The sequence below is a fragment of the Podarcis filfolensis genome, assembly GCF_964270895.1.
Source record: "Podarcis filfolensis genome assembly, chromosome: 4".
Classification (NCBI taxonomy): domain Eukaryota; kingdom Metazoa; phylum Chordata; class Lepidosauria; order Squamata; family Lacertidae; genus Podarcis; species Podarcis filfolensis.
This window is the reverse complement of record NC_139607.1, coordinates 78,100,744-78,120,951: the sequence shown is the minus strand read 5'-3', so window position 1 is coordinate 78,120,951 and position 20,208 is coordinate 78,100,744. Positions and strand designations below refer to the sequence as shown.

The following is a 20,208-nucleotide window of genomic DNA, read 5'->3' as shown; positions in this document are numbered from 1 at the left end:
CAGGCTCCTGGAAAAGTTCCCAGTTCCTGTACCAAAGTTTGGCTTAGTGTGCTGCCTGAACCCAGGGCTTGTAGTTAGTAAGTAAAGAGATCAACTACAAGCCTGGGTTTGGACAACATACTAAAGCATTGGGGTGGTGGGGAAGCCTGCTGCAAGCAATATGTTGTGTAAATTAAGCCATCTGATTCACTTTAGCTCTCTATTCAGGTACCCAAAGAGTACATCTGATCTCATGAGAGCCAGAAAGTCCTCTCAACATCATACAGAGTGCAGCAGTATTTATACACTGATTATGAATCAAAGCAATCAAGAGTCACGTGGCTTTATTTCCACAAGTCTTAAATAAAAAACAAGCGTAATTCTGATCCACATAAAATCTTATCTGCTCCACTAGCCTTAAGAGAAAAATTGGTGTGCTGTGCCAGCTTGCATATACAACTACAATAGCTGCCGTCCAACAGTAATAAAGGTCTGGGTTTTTAGAACATTTCATTATGCATATACTTATGTATTATAGTGCACAATAATTCAAAGAATTGTAGAGTTGGAAGGGCTCACAAGGATCATCTAGTCCAACCCCCTGCAATGAAGGAATCTTTCACCCAAAATGGAACTGGAACCCATGACCCCAATATTAAGAGTCTCATGCTCTAGCGATTGAACTATCCCAGCTTGCTCTTCAGGAAAGACAAGATGAAAAATACAAATACAAGAAAAAATCAGTATCAGATTAAAAGGGATCTATGACAACCAAGATGAACCATAAAAGTTCATGTTGCTTCAGGATAGAGGATTTAATGACATGTGGTCTGAATGACATGTGGTCTGTCTGTCTCTCCTCTCACTCTTTAAAAAATCTACTTCTAAAACCAACTGAGCAATCATATACTTTTTATTCACACATTTTACAGACTTTGTTCTCTCAGGGCCAAGCACAAAAGGAATAACCTGCAGGCAGGGCATGCTTTCGTCCCACTTACCAAAGCGCGCTCACCACAGGGGGAAAACTGTAAGCAGAAAAGGGCAATGTCACTTCTATATGGCATTAGGAAGGTCAAAATACAGATAGCAGTAGCTACATGGTTTTGAACAATTAGATGTCTCAAGAAGGCTACAAAAAAGCAGTTCCAGCCCCAGTCTTCTTTAACAGTAAGCCTTGAAAAATAAGAGCAATACCCCTGTAGATCATTTATTACTTTGCCACAGCCGTAGGACAATTTTGATTCCAGAGCTGTATTCTTTCTCATAAGGTTCAATGGCTGAGATCATGATTCTAAATAGACAAACCACTGATGTTAGTGCAACTTACTTCCAAAACATGTTTTAAGACTGCAACATTAGCGCTTTAGTTTACCATCCCACACATATACTAGTGTCAAGGAACGGCTGGTGAAATATCCTATTTACTCATTTGGAAAGAAAATGTCTTGTCCCTAGAAAGACGCTGACCTTTCACAATTATTTGTTGGCTGTTCATTAATGTTAGTGCAGCTAGCTCTAATGGAGGTAACTTGCTGAACAGTTACAAAGTACAAACCATATTGCCAGATTTAAGCAAAATTTCCAGTGCAGTCTTTCCCACTAATAAAAAGGTATAATGCTTATATGAAGCTTTTAAAAAGTTCCAACACACTTGATGAAAAGCAAAGATGAAAAGTTACAACGCCAACAGAAATATTCCATGTAAAATCTGTAGAAACAAATGGAACTGTAGAACATACTTTGACTACTACAGAGATACAGTGTAATCAAACAATGAATAACAACAGAACATTTCAAGGGAATATGCTTGTTTATTGAAGATTAATCAATAATACAACATACACAGGGGTTATATTCCAGGGATCGCGCATAAAGCCAAAATTGTGTTTAGTCAAAACACATTGGGTACAATGATGGGTAGAATGGCCAAACTCGTTTCCCCCACTTTTTTAAAAAAAGTTTTTGGCCAAATGTGTACAGCTGAATGTGCAAATGTTAAATGCACGTAAGTTGCAGGCTTACTGTACTATGTTCCTTTTTGGCAACTTTGCTAGCTATGTTTGGTCTGGAAATGCAAGTTCTCAAACACCGAATACTTATTTAAGTCCTGTCAAAACAAAGGACACCACTCTATGTTTGATAGCATCTATTCTACAGGGCCATCCATGCCACCATTCATTATGTTAGTTAGAAGGAGACAAAGGCTAGCCACATATCAGTCTAGGCAAGTTCAGGCACAGGCTTCCCAAGACTGTTCCTGGAGAAGCTAAAATTACATAGGTCTTAGACCTCATGAACGTCTCTCTTTCTTCACCCAGGGTTTTTTTTAAAAAGCAGATTTCCCACAAATTCTGTCAGAAGCTTTTTAAAAATCCAAATGCACACAAATTGTTTTTTCTCTTTCCTTACATCCTATTTTAGTGGCCATTTCTCCATAGCAGTTATTATCTACTATACAGTAACTAACAGGTCAATCCAATGGCCTTGCAACAATATAAATCCTAACTCAATGACAATTACACCAGTGCAAAGGTCGCTGGATCATTCTGAAAGTTATTATATATTCCTGCTGCTTCATCAAACTCATGTTGCTATAATTGGTAGCTGTCACTCTTCACCAAGACTGGGGGGGGGTTAAGCAGAACTCAGTTGGTGGCTTAAAGTAGTCCATGTTACGCTGCAGTCAATAGGGACTGCATGGCAGATTTTCAGTACAGTGGTACCTCGGGTTAAGAACTTAATTCGTTCCAGAGGTCCGTTCTTGACCTGAAACGGTTCTTAACCTGAGGTGTGCTTTCGCTAATGGGGCCTTCTGCTGCCGCTGCGCTGCTGGTACGCAATTTCCGTTCTTATCCTGGGGCAAAGTTCTTAACCTGGAGCAATCACTTCCTGGTTAGCAGAGTTTGTAACCCGAAGTGTCTGTAACCCAAGGTACCACTGTACTGCCTTCTGTTAGCTCAGAGGAAACAATGTGACTCCTGACACCATACGGTATTAAGTGTTTGGTTATTTGTGGCCTCAGGGGTGAGGGGCATATACATGGGTTAAAAAAGAAAAAGAAAAGCAGGATAGCTGCTGCCACCTCTGTTGCTGCTAAAAACAGCCCAGTAGAGTGCCAGACACAGACCATGGTTTGTGCTTGTCCTAGCTAACAAGGAACTCTGAAAACTGTCTCCAGCACTTACAGTTTTCTGCCCCAAGTGTCTTCTGGCTCAGTCCTTCAGCCCTGGTTCTACTAGGTTCATACAGTAATGTTTCGCTGTTAGTTCTCTCTCAGTTTAGAAAAATATAACTGGATAGACCCCAACTCTTTCTTCAGGGCCTGCAGGGTTCTCATCCTTCCTTCTCCAACCCAATTTCTCTCAATTTACAGCAGCTGAAGCAAAAGGTTAGTTAGAGACTCTTAGACCGACAGGAAGTAGGCCCAACAAACTGAACTAGGCAGGCTGAGGTGCACAAGGCCTCTAGAAAAACAAAAATACAACAAGATATGATTTTATATTTTGAACCTTTTCAGATATTTCCAGGTCTACCTGAAAACATCTTTGAATGAAACAAATTACTGATACTTGCCCTTGCATACATTAAAAAAAATTCTGCAAGAATAAACTCTGCACAAGTTGCTCCTTCAGCCAGGTGATCCAGTGGAGTCAAATCAAAGTCAGAGTCAGACTGGCAGCCATGTTCAGCATGCTTTGCAATTGGCAAGATTGTCTGCTAAGTCCCCTCAGCCAGAGTATTTTGTACTGTCTCTTCAAATTTACCTACAGACAGTGAGTTGGATCCATACTTAGTCATGGGTCAATTCCAAGAATGATTATGGCTGCAACCCTATACTCACCTCAAAGTAAACCCCACTGAAGTAGCGCTTACTTCTGAGTAAACATGAATACGCCTGTGCTGTCAGTTTGGTTCTAACCCAGTATGCTTCCTATTCACCTCCTAAAAATAAATAGCTCTGTTAAATAACTAGCAGTTCTTCCCTCAAAGTTAAATGCCCTTAGTTGTTTGTGCACAGGAAAACTTTTATTAATAGGCTGGAACAGAGATACAAGGAAAGAAGAGATGAAGAGGAAAGATGAGATTTACTAGGTTTTAAGAACAGCCTAGGGAACTCAGAAGTCTGTAATAAATATAAGAAGTTATGTGTGACATCTAAGCAGTTTAACAAGAATATACATAGTGAGACACTTAAGTCTCTTCTTGTTAACATTCAAAAGCACTGTTGCTTCACTCATACAATGACCAAAGTTACCCTTTAACTAAGCGATATATATAGGAAAACACAAATTCTATATTATATAAAATATAGATGCCTAGATATTGTAAATTTACTGAACAAAATTTATGTACTGCTCAATTGTAAATAAAACCTCTAAGCTGTTGATAAAGAATGCTCTATTTTTCTGTTAATTAACATATTCTAGTGACTGGCAAAGCAATCCAAACCGTAGCTGATCAGCATTGGGAAATGACACAGCAGCATAGCCACTGCCACATCTGCAGCCCCGTCCCTTATGCCAGTCAGGGCACAATGCAAGGTGGGAGCGTCCTGAAGCTGGTATAACAACTGGGGTCAGATCGGGCCTGATGTCATCAAGTGGAAATGGAGATGGGCCCAAAACACAGAAATGGACATGGAACTGACATAGAATCACCCATTGAAACAAAAGAAATCAGCTGAGTGCTAGAGTTTGTCTGGTGGCTTTAAAAATGAAACCAGCAAAAGTATTACCTTAAGTTAGCAATGTTTCTACTGGAGAGATTCACAAGTTCATTAAAATTTGGCCTTTCAGAATGCAGTAAGAAAATAGGCTTGAATGCTAGCATTCAGGGGTGCAAACTTGAATGACATATGGGGGGCAGGTAAGGTCTGCCCCATATAATCAATCACAAGACATGACACGCACACACCATTTGAATGGCAATGCCCATAAACTTTGGGGGGCCAAAGGGACCAAGGCCCCTAGCATTTGGCTCCTATGCTAACATCTATGCTGCTCACCGAATTTGTCTTTTCAGCGTCCCTTGCACCTAAATTTATACTCTAAGGTTGGGAAACTCACTGAAACAAAATTGCTACAGAAGGACTGTAGCCATTAAGCAAGATCAGCAAAAAATGTTATTTTTTGCATGTGTAGAAATGCCTTATGCTTGTGCAAAAAGAGCAGAAGTATCCAACCCTAAAAAGAAGTAAACTAAAATGGAAAGTTGTTTGAAACTACTGTGAAATAAGCACTTTTCTACTCAATGTATCTAGATTTAATTCCAACTATTCAAATCTAAATCACAATCTATGATGAAAAAATAGCCTTCACAAATTTATAAAAGCATCATTTCTCACCACTTAGCTATACAAAATGCTTTACAGAAAGGTTCCACATTTACAGATGATTTAGCAGCACAGACGGTGAAACACTTAATTCTTGAATTTTGAACTGATCCATTTTTATACTCTATATTTGAGGTTTAATGGCATGCCTCTTCTAGTACCCAGCTGGTATATTAGCCTTTGCCTACTCGCAGCTTAATCTGCCAGCCTCATTTGAATTTAGATGGCAAACCAAAGCTGTTTCTAAAGCCAGCCTTCTGGTTCCAAGTCATATCAAATTAGTAGTGTACATTTAATCAGGTCCATGGCTGCTCACACAGGTAAATATTATCAGAAACTTCCTTCATTTTACTCACACACAGAAAACTGACATAAAGTGATTTTCTCTAGGGTCAAGGTCGGAAAATTAAATGTTTGTCACTAATTGAGGAACTTATAAGGGACATGTTTGTTTTTATGAAAATCTGCGTTGGTATTAATTATAGGTAATTAAGGGGACTGTTTTAAAAAGTTTAATGCAGAGCTTTATTTTGCATGAATATTCATCAGTATTTTGTGATATAAAAACAAAACCTAGACCTCTAATAAACTCTGTTACCAAAATTTGTCTGTGTTCTTCCCAATTAACTAAAACCCTCAAATCTGATATACCTATATAACCCAAGACACCTTGATTACTAGGAAAATCTAAAAACGAAAAATTCATATACAACGCTCAATAAAAGATAACTTAGGGGTTACTCAAAAGCAAAGTTTCTCATACACATAACTTAATGTAATGAAAGTGCCTCTATTGGATAGATTTCTATATTTTGGCCAGCTTCATCTGGATAGCTTCATCCAAGCTCCACTCTCCCCCAAACCAAAGCCCATCTAAAGTAGCCTGCTTAACCAATGAACAGTACACATATGCCATTTCTTTGAATATTCCTTCCGTCCCAGCCAGAAGGGGACCAATTACAGAGTTTCACTCAATCAAGCCTTGTCTAGAATGGCTCTCTGCTCTCATTGCCTCCACTTTCCACAGATACCACTACTGATTTAAAATCACCCAGTGACACCCTCATTGCTGAATTACATCATATCCACTTGACAACCCCACCCACAACTCCCCTCTTATTACATTATCAATTACACAAGATAGCTCTTCCTTCAACTTCTGCGCACTGTAACTGTTTAATAAAGTAGGGATGTTTTGCTCAATGGGTGAAGTATGGATGGGGAAATGGGTGACTGAGAAATGTGCTACTGCTCCTTAAAACAGTTACAGTTCCAAGACAGAGCAAAGTTAAGGAGGTGGGGCTGGTGGGAGATGTGAAAAGGCAATAATGGATACAGCAGCTGAGCAGAACAGTGGTAGGAAAAGGTTAAGAAACTCTTGGTGACAATGAATTTTGAGAGCCTTTGATAGGGAAACAGGAGGCAATGTGGAAATGCTGGGCTGTTGCAAAGAGTTGGTGAGGAACTCTGAGATTTCTTCACTCTTACAGCTGGCCAGTGGTAAGGGAGATAATAACACAGTGAGGAAATGCCAGTCACAGGGTGCCACAAAGGAGTTCAGAATATTGGTCGGGCTATGAGGAGTCAGTAAGAAATAAGACAAACTTTGCTTGATCATCTATCTGTGAAGCAACTTGAAAATTAATTGTGGATTTGTTTGTTTTTTAAAGTATGATTTAATAACCAGTGACTGACTCGAGGTCACCTGGTAAATTTCTGAAATATGGATCTGAAATAGCTGGTCTCTCCTGCCCTAGCCAAACATTAACCATTACACCACACTGGATTTCAAAAGCATTGCTAACCACATACATAAGCATATCTAGTTTATCCAAATTAACTATAGCTTTGATATTTAGGCTATTTTGCAAACTACAGCAGACCAGCAATTCCAGTAGCTTTATCATAGTTTGACAGTAATTTGCTTAAAGTTTTAGGGAAGAAGAGCAAAAGAAGTGGGAGTAAGAAAGTAAAATTGATAACATATAATGCTAAGCAAGCAAAGTAGTGGCAAATTACAAATCCCTCTCTTATCATATGAGAGAAAATTATGACCGAGAGGAAATCATTGTTATAGCACTGAGCACTGTTTTGTAACTAGCCAAGTAAAAAAATCAGAGGACCTTCCATATGAGAAAAAGCTCAAGCACTTCAAGCTTTTTAGCTTAACAAAAAAGATACAATGGATGACATGAGTTTATAAATTTACAGAGAATTCTCCCAATCTCAGGGTCACCAAATCAAATTGATGGGCAAAAGGAAAGATACTAAAAATGGAAGCACTTCAAACAACAACAACAAATTACTGTAGTATGGAATTCACTACCAAGATTTGTGCCACTAGCTTTGAAGGGTTTAAAAGTGGCTGAGAAACCCATGAAGGATAGGTCTAAACAGAAACTAAGTTATGGGGCAGTATGCCATTAAGAACAAATTTCTCTTCAGCGACAGCAGGGGAGGAATACTGCTTTCATGCGCTGGCTTCCCAGAAGCATTTGGTAGGCCATAGTGAGAAACAGGATGCTGGATTAGATGGACTTTGGTTTCATTTTCAAATAAGTGATAAATAATATAGTCACTTCCTATAAAACCATTACATTTATTATTTCAATTCATCTTTTAATGCTTCCTCTTCAATGAGTCCAAAAAACAACACTATGCCAAAAATAATTAGTGCTGGGTACAATAACTGAAATTGACAAAGATGCAATTTCAATCTTCATATGCGTGCGTTTGTATTCTAGGTGCTTTTCTATGAAATCTTTAAATTTCATCATTGCAGCACTTTTAAGTACTAATAGACAATATGAACAATCTTAAACCATGCATTCTATCTCTAAATCTGCCCCCAAACCTTTACAAATAACAGCCCAGATATGAAGGATTTTCTTGCCACATATGAACTACATAGCATACATCCAGCTACCATATCAACTTAGCAGCTGGTCATAGTTCTGCTCATTTCACTCTGAAGGTGAGTGAGGCTTACAGATTACTGACGCTCAGCTTAAAATATTATATACCAAAACTAATTACTGGGGAAAGGGGAGGTAGCTACAGATGATACCTATGTTTATAGCACCCCACTCACATTTTAAGAATCTTCCAAATTAATAGTTAATTCATCAAGACCACTGAAATAAAGATTTCCTCCTATTGCCTATCTTTGACACCAATAAACTAACACCCAACAGACTTCTCTAGACACCACAGTACTGCAGATAAAACCATAATTTGCATGGTATTTGGGTAAAGGTGCTGGCGGCTTCCTTTTAGTGGTTGGAAGCATACCTACATTGAGAAAATGTAACTGTCTTTCAGTATAAATGTGCAGACACAATAATGAAGTTCAGGGAACTTCAAATGGAATCAATTCAATTTTGCTAGGCTCCTATCTTTTATCAACATCCTCTTGCTACATCAACAATACACCATATATTAGGTATGTCTGGAATTTAGTTTACAGCAATCATGATATGTAAATAAAATGTAAATGATAGAGGATTACATTAATCACTGTAGGACTAATGTTTTGAAGTATTTAGCTAAATAAATGACTGCAGTTGAAGGAGGAAGTCAAACATGACTGAAAAGAAGGATCAAAGATTTCAGCATACCAAAGCCATGCCCACTTATTTTTAAGCAAAATTATTAAGAGTCCATCACTGCAATTAAATATTAAATGAGGGGATAGAGTAGTAAAGTGTGAAGCACCATCCACCACAATTTGTTTAGATGAACTTATTTGGTGGCCTACAACAACCTCTGACATCACGACATGGGGAAGTGACAAAAGCACTGTGGTAAAACATCTGCTTTATGTGCAGAAGGTCACAGGTTCAATCCCCAGCATCTCAAGGTACAGCTGAGATGGAATCCTGCCTGAAATCTACTGCCCATCAGTGTAGACAAAACTAAGCTAGATGGACCAAGTCTGACTTAGTGTAAGGCAGTTTCCTATGTTCTGTAATGGTCATGTATGTGTATGTGTGTGCATGTGTTGATTGGGTCATCCATATAACCTTTATGATCTCAAGTTGCTTTCCCACCTTTTATATGAGGAAAAAAAACCTGTTAGTATACATGATATGAATTTCCCTGTTTTATTTCACATATCTGTATTCTTACCCAAGCCTGAAAATATGTAGGTTTCAAAAACTGTTTTAACAATTGCTTTACATTTCCTCATATGATAAAAGCAATGAGATTTTATAAGACAGGAGCTCTCTGAATGTGATGTAACCTTGGTTATGACACTTCTTTCCACTGCAACTAACAGGGAAAGACTATCACCTGCATTCCAACCATTCATTGGCTGAAGCTATGGAAATGTAAACTACTAAAGTTCCAAGCTTCAAAGAGAAAGCCTAGAAGCAATCACTTCCAGTTGTGGAATTTGAACTTCTATTTCATATTCTCATTTCAATATGAGCTTGTGCAATGAGAGTAATATTTGAATTAGTATTCTATTTCAAAGGTTCTTTCTAAGTCCTTCTAAACAATTTCCCTATATTTTACAGTCTGGCTTTCCAAATAAGTATACTTGCATGTGCATCTCTGCAGAATTACAAAAGTTGCGAAACCCCCCCAAAACTGCTTCAAAAACCAGAAAGCATTTTTAAGTTTGAGAACCAGGAAGTGCAACAGATTAAAAAAGGCAATTTGTTGTTCTCATACCAATGACCAAACTGACCACCAACCTATTTATTAAGATACAAAGTCCATACTGAAAGCTCAGAGCCTTCAGCAGAAGTCAACAAAACAGAATTAATGTTTGTTCCAAAACTAGATTTTACTGACGATGATGTATTAGCAAACCCATATGGCATTCAGTCCACATTAAGTACATATAAGTTCCATTGATTTCAATGGAAGTTAAATTTAAGCTTATGCTTAACTTTCCCAATGTTATCAGTGTATGCCCACTATGAAACAAATCCCATTTATGTCAATGAGAATTACTCCCAGGTAAGTGTGTACCAGACTGCAGCCTAAAAGGTTCTTTTTCTTGACTGGATCATAGCTACAGCTTTTAGTGATTATTTTATTGTTGTTTTATTACTGAAGATATTTTTTAAAATGCTTTGAAGCTGAACAGATATCAGAAGGAAATCAATCAGAGCTAAGAATCTGCTACAAGCCCAAAAGAAAAGCATCAGATAAAAGGATTAGCACATGAGAATCAACAATATACTTTATATTGTTTGTGATTTCCCCAATATTTTGCCAAAGTTACTTGGAGCAGAATGCTTTATTAAGCTACAGATAAACGTTATTAAAGTAGTGCCTTTGTCACAAATTACTGTTTTCCTGTTATGCAGAGCCAAAAACAACCATGTTAATGCCAAGCACAGACTGTGGCCCTGAAAGCTTAATTAGACACATATACAGAGCATGAATGGCACATTAGGGCTCAGAAACCATAACCGTTTATCTTTAAATGGCATGACATATATAGTTAGGACATATGACAAAATTCACTCATGCATAAGAAAAAACATATATGCAGTACATAAAGGAACAATCAAGTTAACTTTATCTCCATTTCAAAATAATTCACAGATCCAGACTTGTTTGTTCTTAGTATACATTGTAGGCAGTCCCCTCTCAAATCTATATTCTTTCCTCTTTGTCTCAATTTCAAAACAGTCCAGATAGGTTACTGGCATGACACTTTACTGAAATAGGGTGTCCGATATCAATTCAAAAAAGGGCCTGGCATAAGAAGTGCTGGAGTGTAGAGAACTCTTGTCCCCAAGATACAATGTCTAATGATGGCCTTCTGGAACTGTTAAAGAATATTAACCCATTTCAGCCAAGTAGTAAAAAAAGAATGAAGGGAAGCTGAAAGAAAATGGTAGGATTTAAAACTAGCTTTAAGTGCAGAACCACTGATAAAAAAGTAGTTTCATTTCATGTTGTATCCCATTTTCCCCATGCTAGAATCTAAAACATTTTAAAAAGTCAAATACAGTAATGAAACTGATAATTCACTCTAGTACAACAGAGATGGTTCTCACTCTCACATCTATCTTGTTCCAAAAGGGCACCTCAGTTCTCCACTATAATTCTGAAAACAAAGTCAACGTGAACTTACCATATCAGATGGAACACTGCTAGACATCTTGATATTACCCTGATGGTTTCAAAAAGTACAGAATAATATTTCTTTTTTAGAAAAAAGCCAGCCAGCCAAGACGATCTTCCAGCTAACCAATCTTTGGTGTGCGTCTGTTAAGTTCTGAGATTTATTTTCGCCTAAACTACGGCAAGGAAACTGTGGATCGAGGGGATCAAAATCCAAAGAGGAACTGGTGTTGAAAGGCTCGATCGGAAACACCAGGGAAACCAGAGATGGCAGCAGATCCTTGTCGTCAGCAGCACAAACACCAACACCAGCGGTGCCAGGTAGACCAGAAAGAAATACACAAGGGCATGAATTGTGTACAGGCTTTTTCTCTCTTCCCCCTCTCGCTCTTCCTCTCCAGCCTAGACCAATAATGAATGACGAGGATGATTCAGAGGATAGTTCTGCGCCCGAGTCACCTCCTCATTAAAACGAGCGACAGGCAGGCAGGCACTCCGAGCAGAGAGAGAAGTAAGGCGACCTTCCTCTTTCCCTGGAGCCGAAGTTGTTGGGGGTGGTTTTTTTATTTTATTTTTTTCGTTTCCACCCACCGATTCTCTCCAAGTGAAGGAAGGCTGAGGGAGAGACTGGGGCGGGCTCTTCTCGGTCCTCTCGGTTCCCTTTAGACGTTTATTCTTTTTTTTGGCAAAAAAACCCACAAACAAACAACCAGAACAAAACACCCGAACGGGGAAGGAGGGCGGAGGTGGGGGGAAAGGAGGGGGGCGTCAAAAGAAACGACACTCTCCCCCCTCAAACTGCAGCGGCGGCGGCAGCAGCTCAAGGGGGGATTTAAACTGCAGTCGCCTCTTCTAGCAGCAGCAGCAGCGCTCGCCGCCCCCTCCGCCTCTCCTTCCTCAGGTCTCTGTTCTCCTCATCGCCGCCGCCGCCGCTCCTCTCTCTCCAGACCCTTCGCCGCCTCTTCCTCGCCGTCCTCCAGGGGCTCCCTCGGCAGCAGGCGGTTAACGGAAACCCCCCTCAGCTGACGCGGCGGGGCTGCTCGCCCGTCTCTTTCCTCCCTCGGAAGCCGGCGCTTCTGAGGAAAAGAGGGGCGAAGAGCGAAACAGTTCGGCTTCTCTTTTCCACCCCTCCCCGCCCCTCAGAGAGAGCCGCTCTCGGCTACCCTTCGCCGCCCGCAGCCGCCGCCGCCGCTCCCGCAGCCGCCTCTTGTCATCTTCCTTTCAAACCAACATGGCGTCTGCGCCGAGCTGAGAAAAGGGGACACGGCAGGGGAAAGACGGACCTGGCAGCGCCCCCATCCCCCACTCCCCCCCTTCTCCGCACACACAGACACACTCCGGCTCCGCCCCTTGTTCTTTTGCGGAGCCGCGTCAGAGCGCGGCTCCGCGCAGGCGTTGCGCGCAAGGCATCATGGGGGCTGTAGTTCGAAAAGGCGCAGCCAGGGTCTCCTCCTCCTCCTCCTCCACCTCCACCACCACCACCCTCCCCTCACAAAAAGCGGCGGTGTGACGCAGAGCTTTTTCGCTTTGGCAGCTGCTTGTTGTTATAGCAGCCCCGCCTCCAGCAACTGTTGCTAAGGGGACGGGGAACTACCCGCTGCTGAAGAGGCAAGGGGGCCTGTGGCGCTGCTGGAGGAGGGGGTTTCGCACGGCTGGCTCGTGACTTGGCGCTTTCCCTTTCTCCTCGCACCCGAAGCGGTCCTTCCCCCCCCCCAATTATATGGGGCCCAATATGTATGCCAGACCCCCCCCCCCATACTGTACTTCAGTTTAAGCCAGGTTTAAATAAATGTGTCGCCGGACTCTAGATGGAACTGGTTCTTGGGCTGTCATTTATAAAGGAGGGGAGATCAACGACTGCGGAAACCAAACTGAGAAGAAATGGAGCAAAGGTCATCATCACACGCACTGAAAGTACAAAGTAGTGGCAGGAACGAAACGTCAAACCGACAAATCTTCGTGTATTTGCTTTTAGAAATGGCCTGAAATATACTCAGAGTCGCAAAGTGATTTCATGCTCTTTATTCAGCTCATAGTGGTGAGGAGGAATGAATGAATGTCCCCTCAAGGTATCTGCTTTATATACATTATTTACACAATGGGCTGCACATGATTGGCTAATTCCGGAATTCTACTGTAAGCCAATCAGGTTGTGGATTCACTTCTATCTGGAGCATGATTGGGTGGTTCCTGCCAACCAATCATATTGCTGCATTGTTCTAGGACCAATCAGACTGCTGCATTCTGAATCCTATTGTTCTAGGACCAATCAGACTGCTGCCTTTTGGATCCTATTGTTCTAGGACCAATCAGACTGCTGCAGTTTGGATCCTATTCAACTCAGTACATAACACCCCTCCCCTCTAAGTTCCAGTCCTGCCCGGGAGGTCGCATTCATAGTCCTCGAGGTACGCCGGTGGCCTACGTGTGCGTTGCGGCCTGGGGTGTTCCCTGGTCCGGGGTTCAGGTTCTGGCTCATGTTCCAAGGATGCTGGCTGTGATGGGCCTGTTTGGTCTGGTGCAACCGGCTCGCTCAGTCGTGGTTCTGGTTCCGGTGTCCTTTCGGCCTCGCGGGTCCTCTCTGTATTTACTGATTCTGCCTCTCCTGCTTGCCCCTGCTGCTCTATGGGCCTCACTGCCCCTCTGTTCCCTTGGGACTCCTCTGACCTTTCCTCCTCCTGGTTTTCTCCCGGGAATCGTCGCCGTATCTGGTCGCAGTGGCGGCGCCAGCATTGCCCTCCATCCGTTAGCACCTCGTACGACACGGGACCAGTGACCCTGGTGACTGTGGCGGGTACCCATGCTGGGCCTGCCCCAAAATTCTTTGCGTACACTGGGTCCTGGGCCTCGAAGGTCCGGGGGTTCCTGCCTTCCCCCACCACTACCTCATCCTGAGCTCTATCGGGGTGAAGGCGGTCCAATCTGATTGCAAGGCGCCGACCCATTAGTAGTTCAGCGGGGCTCCGGCCAGTCGTTGAGCTGGGGGTGCTGTGTTGTGCTAGGAGGAATGTGGCAAGGCGGTACTCCCAATCCCCTTGCGTCATGCGGCTAAGGGTGTCCTTGGTGGTCCGCACCATGCGTTCTGCTTGGCCATTGGTGGCAGGGTGGAATGGCGCCGAACGGATGTGGCGGATGGCGTTCTGCGCTGTGAAGGTTTGGAATTCTCCTGACGTAAATGCAGTCCCGTTGTCTGAGACGAGAGTGTCAGGGAGCCCGTGGGTTGCAAACAGCCTGCGTAGTACCCGGATGGCTGCGGACGTAGAAGTGGACGGTACCAGTGCGACTTCCAGCCATTTGGTGTAGGAGTCCACCACTATGAAGAATATTTTCCCCTGAAAGGGGCCAGCGAAGTCCACATGCAGGCGTGACCATGGTGCTCGGGCGGACTCCCAGGACTGGACTGGGGCCCTTGGGGGATCTGGGCGGGATTCTTGGCAGGCCTGGCAGTGTTTGACCCAGGCCTCTATCTCTCCGTCGATCCCCGGCCACCACACATAACTCCTGGCAAGGGCCTTCATTCTTACTACCCCTGGGTGTGTCTCGTGTAGGGCTGTGAGGACCCTTTTGCGGAGGGGCTGGGGAACAACGACCCTGCTTCCCCATAACAGGCACCCCTTGTGGGCCGACAGTTCATGTTTGCGGGTTGTGTAGCCGGCGAATTCTGGCCCGGGGCTGCTGCTGGGCCATCCCCTCCACACCCAGTCCAGGACCCGGGAGATGACCCTATCTTTCTTGGAATGGTGTGCAACTTCTTGTGCCTGAATGGGGCGGTCGGGAAGCAGCTCCAGGCTCATAACCTCTTGTGCAGGTGCTGGGTCGGGGCCTGTTTCCGGTAGTGGTAGCCTGCTGAGGGCGTCCGCATGGCCCATCGCCTTCCCAGGGCGGTGAATCAGTGCATACTGGTAGCTGGCAAGGAAAATTGACCACCTGAGGACACGAGGAGACAGCACTTGGGGGGTCTGCTTTTCGGGGGCAAACAATCCAAGCAAGGGCTTGTGGTCAGTCACCACGGTGAAGGGCCGCCCGTACAAGAAATCATGGAATTTTTTTACTCCCTTCACGATTGCCAGACCCTCCTTGTCGATTTGCGAGTAGTTCCGCTCGGTTGCGTTGAGTGTCTGGGAAAAGTATGCCACCGGTACCTCTCTTCCATCCGGAAGTTGGTGTCCCAGGACAGCGCCAATGCCATAGGGTGAGGCGTCGCATGCTAGCACCACCGGCAGCCTCTCGTCGAAGTGTGCCAAGACCGAGTTTGAGACAAGCAAGTCCTTGACTGCCTGGAATGCGGCCTCCTGGCGCTGGCCCCACACCCAAGGGGCCCGCTTGTCCAGGAGTCTGTGTAGGGGCTCCGCTACCGCCGCCTTGTGGGGAAGGAAGGAATGGTAAAAGTTCAATAGTCCCAAGAAGGCCTGAAGTTCAGTCTTGTTCTTGGGCGCTGGGGCATCACAAATGGCCCGTACCTTGTCCCCAGTCGGGTGGACCCCTTCTGCGTCCACCATAAATCCCAGAAAGTCCACCTGAGGCACTCCTAGTAGACATTTTTCCCGCTTCACCTTGAGACCCGCCGTCTGGAAACGGTGCAGAACGGTGCGGAGGCGGTCCTCAAACTCCTCTGGTGTGGGCCCGGCAATCAACACATCATCGAAGAAGGGGGTGACGCCAGGAATCCCTTTAAGGAGAGAGTCCATTAGGTTCTGGAATATGCCTGGTGCCACGCTGACACCGAATTGCAGCCGCTTTACCCTGAACGCTCCTCTGTGTGTCACAATCGTCTGTGCCTCTGCTGTGGCCTCATCTACTGGCAGTTGTTGATATGCTTGGGCCAAGTCCAGCTTGCCAAAAATTTTCGACCCAGCCAGGGTGGCAAGGACATGGCTGACCACTGGCACTGGGTATGCATGGGCCGTGAGGGCCTTGTTTATGGTACATTTGTAGTCTGCGCAGATGCGGACCGAACCATTCGGCTTGACGGGTGTGACGATTGGGGTTTCCCAGGGGGCATTAGGCACCGGCTCCAGCACTCCTTGCTCCACGAGTCGGTCCAATTCCTCGTCTATACGGGGTTTCAGGGCGAACGGGACCCGGCGGGCCTTGAGCCTGACTGGTCGTACTGCGGGGTCAAGCTGTAGAGCAATGGGGGGGGCCGTATACTGTCCCAATTTCCCATCAAAAACCCCCGGAAATTCCTTGCATATGGCGTCCACGTCCACTTGTAAGGTAGTGTGGTTCACCCCGGTGATGGCTAGCCCCAGTGGTCCAAACCATGCCAATCCCAGTAAGCTAATGTAGGGGCCCTTGACCACGAGCAAGTCCAGTTGCCGCGTCCGCCCTCGGTATTGCACCCTGAAGGTCCCCACCCCCATTGTGGGGACCTTACGTTTCTGGAAGTCCCGGAGGGTGAATGGGGCCGGCCTGAGTTTGGGACCCCCAGTAGGACACAGTTTCCTTAAGGTCCTTGCCGAGATTATGGATAGAGTTGAACCCGTGTCAAGCTCCATGCGGCATGGGGCCCCCTCTATCTGTACCTCTACATAAATTTTCTCTACGTTGGGGTGGGGCAACTGGTATACCTGGAAGTCCGTGAGCTCCGTCGAGTTGCCTTGGTGTGTTGGGCCCCGGGACCTGGGGCTCTTGGATTGGTCATCTGATGCCTGGCGTTGGGTGGGCCGAGCTCGACACACCCGGGCGATGTGTCCCAATTTTCTGCACTGCCTGCACTCTGCGTTGCGGAAGCGGCAGGTCCTCCTCTCGTGACTGTCTCCACAGCTTGCGCAGTTCCCTGCTTCTCGTCGAGGCAGCTGTGGTATGTGGGCTGCTTGAGTGCGCTGCTGTACTCGGTGCACCTCCTCCCTGTTGGATCCTGAGTCGTCGGTGAGGTCTTCGTGGTGGACCCTCGGTTGGGACGGCTGGCTCGGCCATGCCTCTTGCGTCGACCTCTCGGCAGCTTCCGTTGCCAGGGCCTCCTCCAGAGCGACCTGGAACGTTAGGTCCTTCTTAGCGTAGAGGCGTCGTTGCAGCTTCTCATCCTTCAGGCCACCGACGAGGCGGTCACGAAGCATGTTCTCCAGCTCTGAGAAGTTGCAGAACCGGGCAGCTTGGCGGAGAGAGGTCACAAACCCAGTTATGGTTTCCCCAGGGGCTTGCCGCTTTGCATAGAAGGCATTCCGACGAGCCACCACAGAGGGCTGTGGCGAAAAGTGCCCCTTCAGCTGTTCCATTATTGTTTTGTATGGAACAGTAGCGACGTCTTCGGGTGCAAGGAGAGCCCGGGCGATTTCAAACGTCTCCTCTCCGCAGATGCTGAAGAATATTGCCCTCTTCTTGGCGTCTTCTTCATCGGTGACCCCTTTGGCTTCTAGGAGGAAGGTGAAACGGGAGGCGTACGCTTCCCAGTCTCCAGATGCTGGGTTGAACGGCGAGAAGCTGCTGTCGGTTGCCATTCTGAGTTCCTTGTGTCCCGGAGCTGAAGCCTGGATACACGGTGCGAGGCAGCGGTGCGGCAGGTGGCGGTGCTGCGGTGCTGTGTGTGGCAGTCAGCTCAGCGGGATCCCACCTTCGTCGCCAGTGAAATATACTCAGAGTCGCAAAGTGATTTCATGCTCTTTATTCAGCTCATAGTGGTGAGGAGGAATGAATGAATGTCCCCTCAAGGTATCTGCTTTATATACATTATTTACACAATGGGCTGCACATGATTGGCTAATTCCGGAATTCTACTGTAAGCCAATCAGGTTGTGGATTCACTTCTATCTGGAGCATGATTGGGTGGTTCCTGCCAACCAATCATATTGCTGCATTGTTCTAGGACCAATCAGACTGCTGCATTCTGAATCCTATTGTTCTAGGACCAATCAGACTGCTGCCTTTTGGATCCTATTGTTCTAGGACCAATCAGACTGCTGCAGTTTGGATCCTATTCAACTCAGTACATAACATGGCCCTTTTGGAGGGCACCTGAAGCCGCTGGACATTATTACATAGCTGTAAGCGCGCCAAGGATATATTTGATATGAACCCTGATTTTTGGTAAGTGACATAACGCGATTGGTATCCAATCTCTTCCTGTGTCATAAAAATCAGCTCAAGTTTCAGGTGCAGGTAAGTCCGAGGCCATTCTTCATCCTGAATATAGTATGTTCTACTTTTGGGTGTGGATCTAAAAATCAAGATCATCCAGGAAGTAGGGCAAATATTTGTCATTCAAAAATTAGTACTATCGCCTCGTTTAATAGATTTGAAGGTCCTGCACGCATAGGTTTTGACTTTGCTTGCTGTGACTACTTAAAGAAAAAGAAAAAAACTGGCCGAACGAGGAAACTGTCAACAAAAGAAAGGGCCTTCAGTTGAGTATTCATAGCCATGAGAGAGCCATATATAATGAGCTGGATCCCACACCCAGACTAAGGTATATGGAGAACAAAGTGTCCTTTCTTGACCTAGTAATAGTCCTTTCCATTTTCAACAGGATTCAGGCACCTTTGACCTTCCAGATCTTGTGGCCTCCAGTTTGATCAGCCACAGCTGGCATGGCCAATGGTCAGGGATGTTAAGTGTGATAGGTACTGAAAAGCAAATGAGCAGCAGAGGAAGTAGTAGGGGATGTGGATTTCTCCTTAACCAGGCACACCCCGGTTGGGAAAAACGCCGAAGCGGTGCATCTGGTGACAAGGGAAAAGCGGATTGGCTTTGGGTGTATTTTTCGATATCTGGATTATCCCTGGATAGGGGAGATCTGAAAAGGAGTGAGATAGGGGCTAGTGGTGGAGACTGTCATGTGGGCAATGGTTAATAACTTCAGGGACAAAGAGCATTAAACACACAGTAAATGCTACTGTGAACAAGCCCAGAGTTGTAGCCCATCTGAAGGGACACAGGCTCCCCATGCCTGATGTGCAATTTTGTATTGTGCTTTTGTGTGCTCAAAGTACTTCAAAGGCATTAAGCCTGTGAGGTAGATGAGCTTTATTCTCCTCATAGTGGAGGGTGCGGGGTAAGGCTTGAATGACAGCTACTTCCCTTGGGTGTTGTGAAGGGATGGCTCAGAGCCAGACCATAGCTCTCTTTCCTCCCCCTTTAAAAATTTTTAAAAATAATTGTTTACCTTTGCCTACAGGACAACAAGCTTCAGTCAGTGACAAGGTTGGGCATGGCAAACCCAAGACCAGCAGAGGGCCCACTGTCCTAACAGCGCTCCCATTTTCACATTTCAACAAAGTATCTGAAAGGGTCATATGTAGCCTAAGAGAAATCTCAGTTTGCATGCCCCACGTCTTCCAGGTTGGATGTCCCCACTGTGGGTGATCTGTCCAAGGGCTCCAAAATCCTGGAGCCAGGACTGAGTAGGAAAACCATATTCCTGGGGTTACACTAGATTGGTCTCAATTAGACAACTGGCCTGTGAGGGCAAGCTACAACATTTAAAACACAACTTTAACATTAAAATACAATATTGCACAATATTACAAAAAAAGTTTAAAGCGACTTAAAATTGCAAAATTAAGGTGGATCCTAAAAATATACACCTCAAGTCACAGTAAAGAGATGTATCTTCAGCATTCGCCAAAAGCTGTATAATGATGGTGCCAAACACACTATTCTAATCATTCTAATCCTCTGAGCTCCTTTTTCTATTCCAAAAGCCCTCTTTCTGATCTATGGGTTTTGCGACTGAGCTACAGCTCCACACAGGACCCTCAATTATTGCTCTCCTCAAGCCTTGAGGCAGCAGGATTAAAATCTGCTCAAATGAGACTTGAATCTACGCCTCCTGTTCCTAGTTGCATTAACCCCCCCCATTAGCTACAAAG

At 44.8% G+C, this 20,208-nt stretch overlaps 2 protein-coding genes across 3 annotated transcripts in view; one reads left to right on the top strand and one right to left on the bottom strand.

Annotated features, from left to right (window-relative positions):
• UBL3 (ubiquitin like 3) overlaps nt 1–12,868 on the bottom strand; it is a 37,711-nt gene extending 24,843 nt beyond the window's left edge. Inside the window, exons 1-2 of one of the 2 annotated variants that reach the window (XM_083609344.1) lie at nt 11,412–12,756; nt 981–1,007 (exon numbers count right to left, since the gene is read on the bottom strand). In XM_083609344.1, the coding sequence (XP_083465470.1) occupies nt 981–1,007; nt 11,412–11,438 (54 nt within the window). In that variant the 5' untranslated portion in view covers nt 11,439–12,756. Of the gene's footprint in view, nt 1–980; nt 1,008–11,411 lie in introns of both variants that reach the window. The other variant, XM_083609345.1, reaches the window with a different exon arrangement.
• The window catches only part of USPL1 (ubiquitin specific peptidase like 1), a 362,686-nt gene that overhangs the window by 141,855 nt on the left and 200,623 nt on the right, over nt 1–20,208 (top strand). The gene's annotated exons all lie outside the window — the stretch shown is intronic.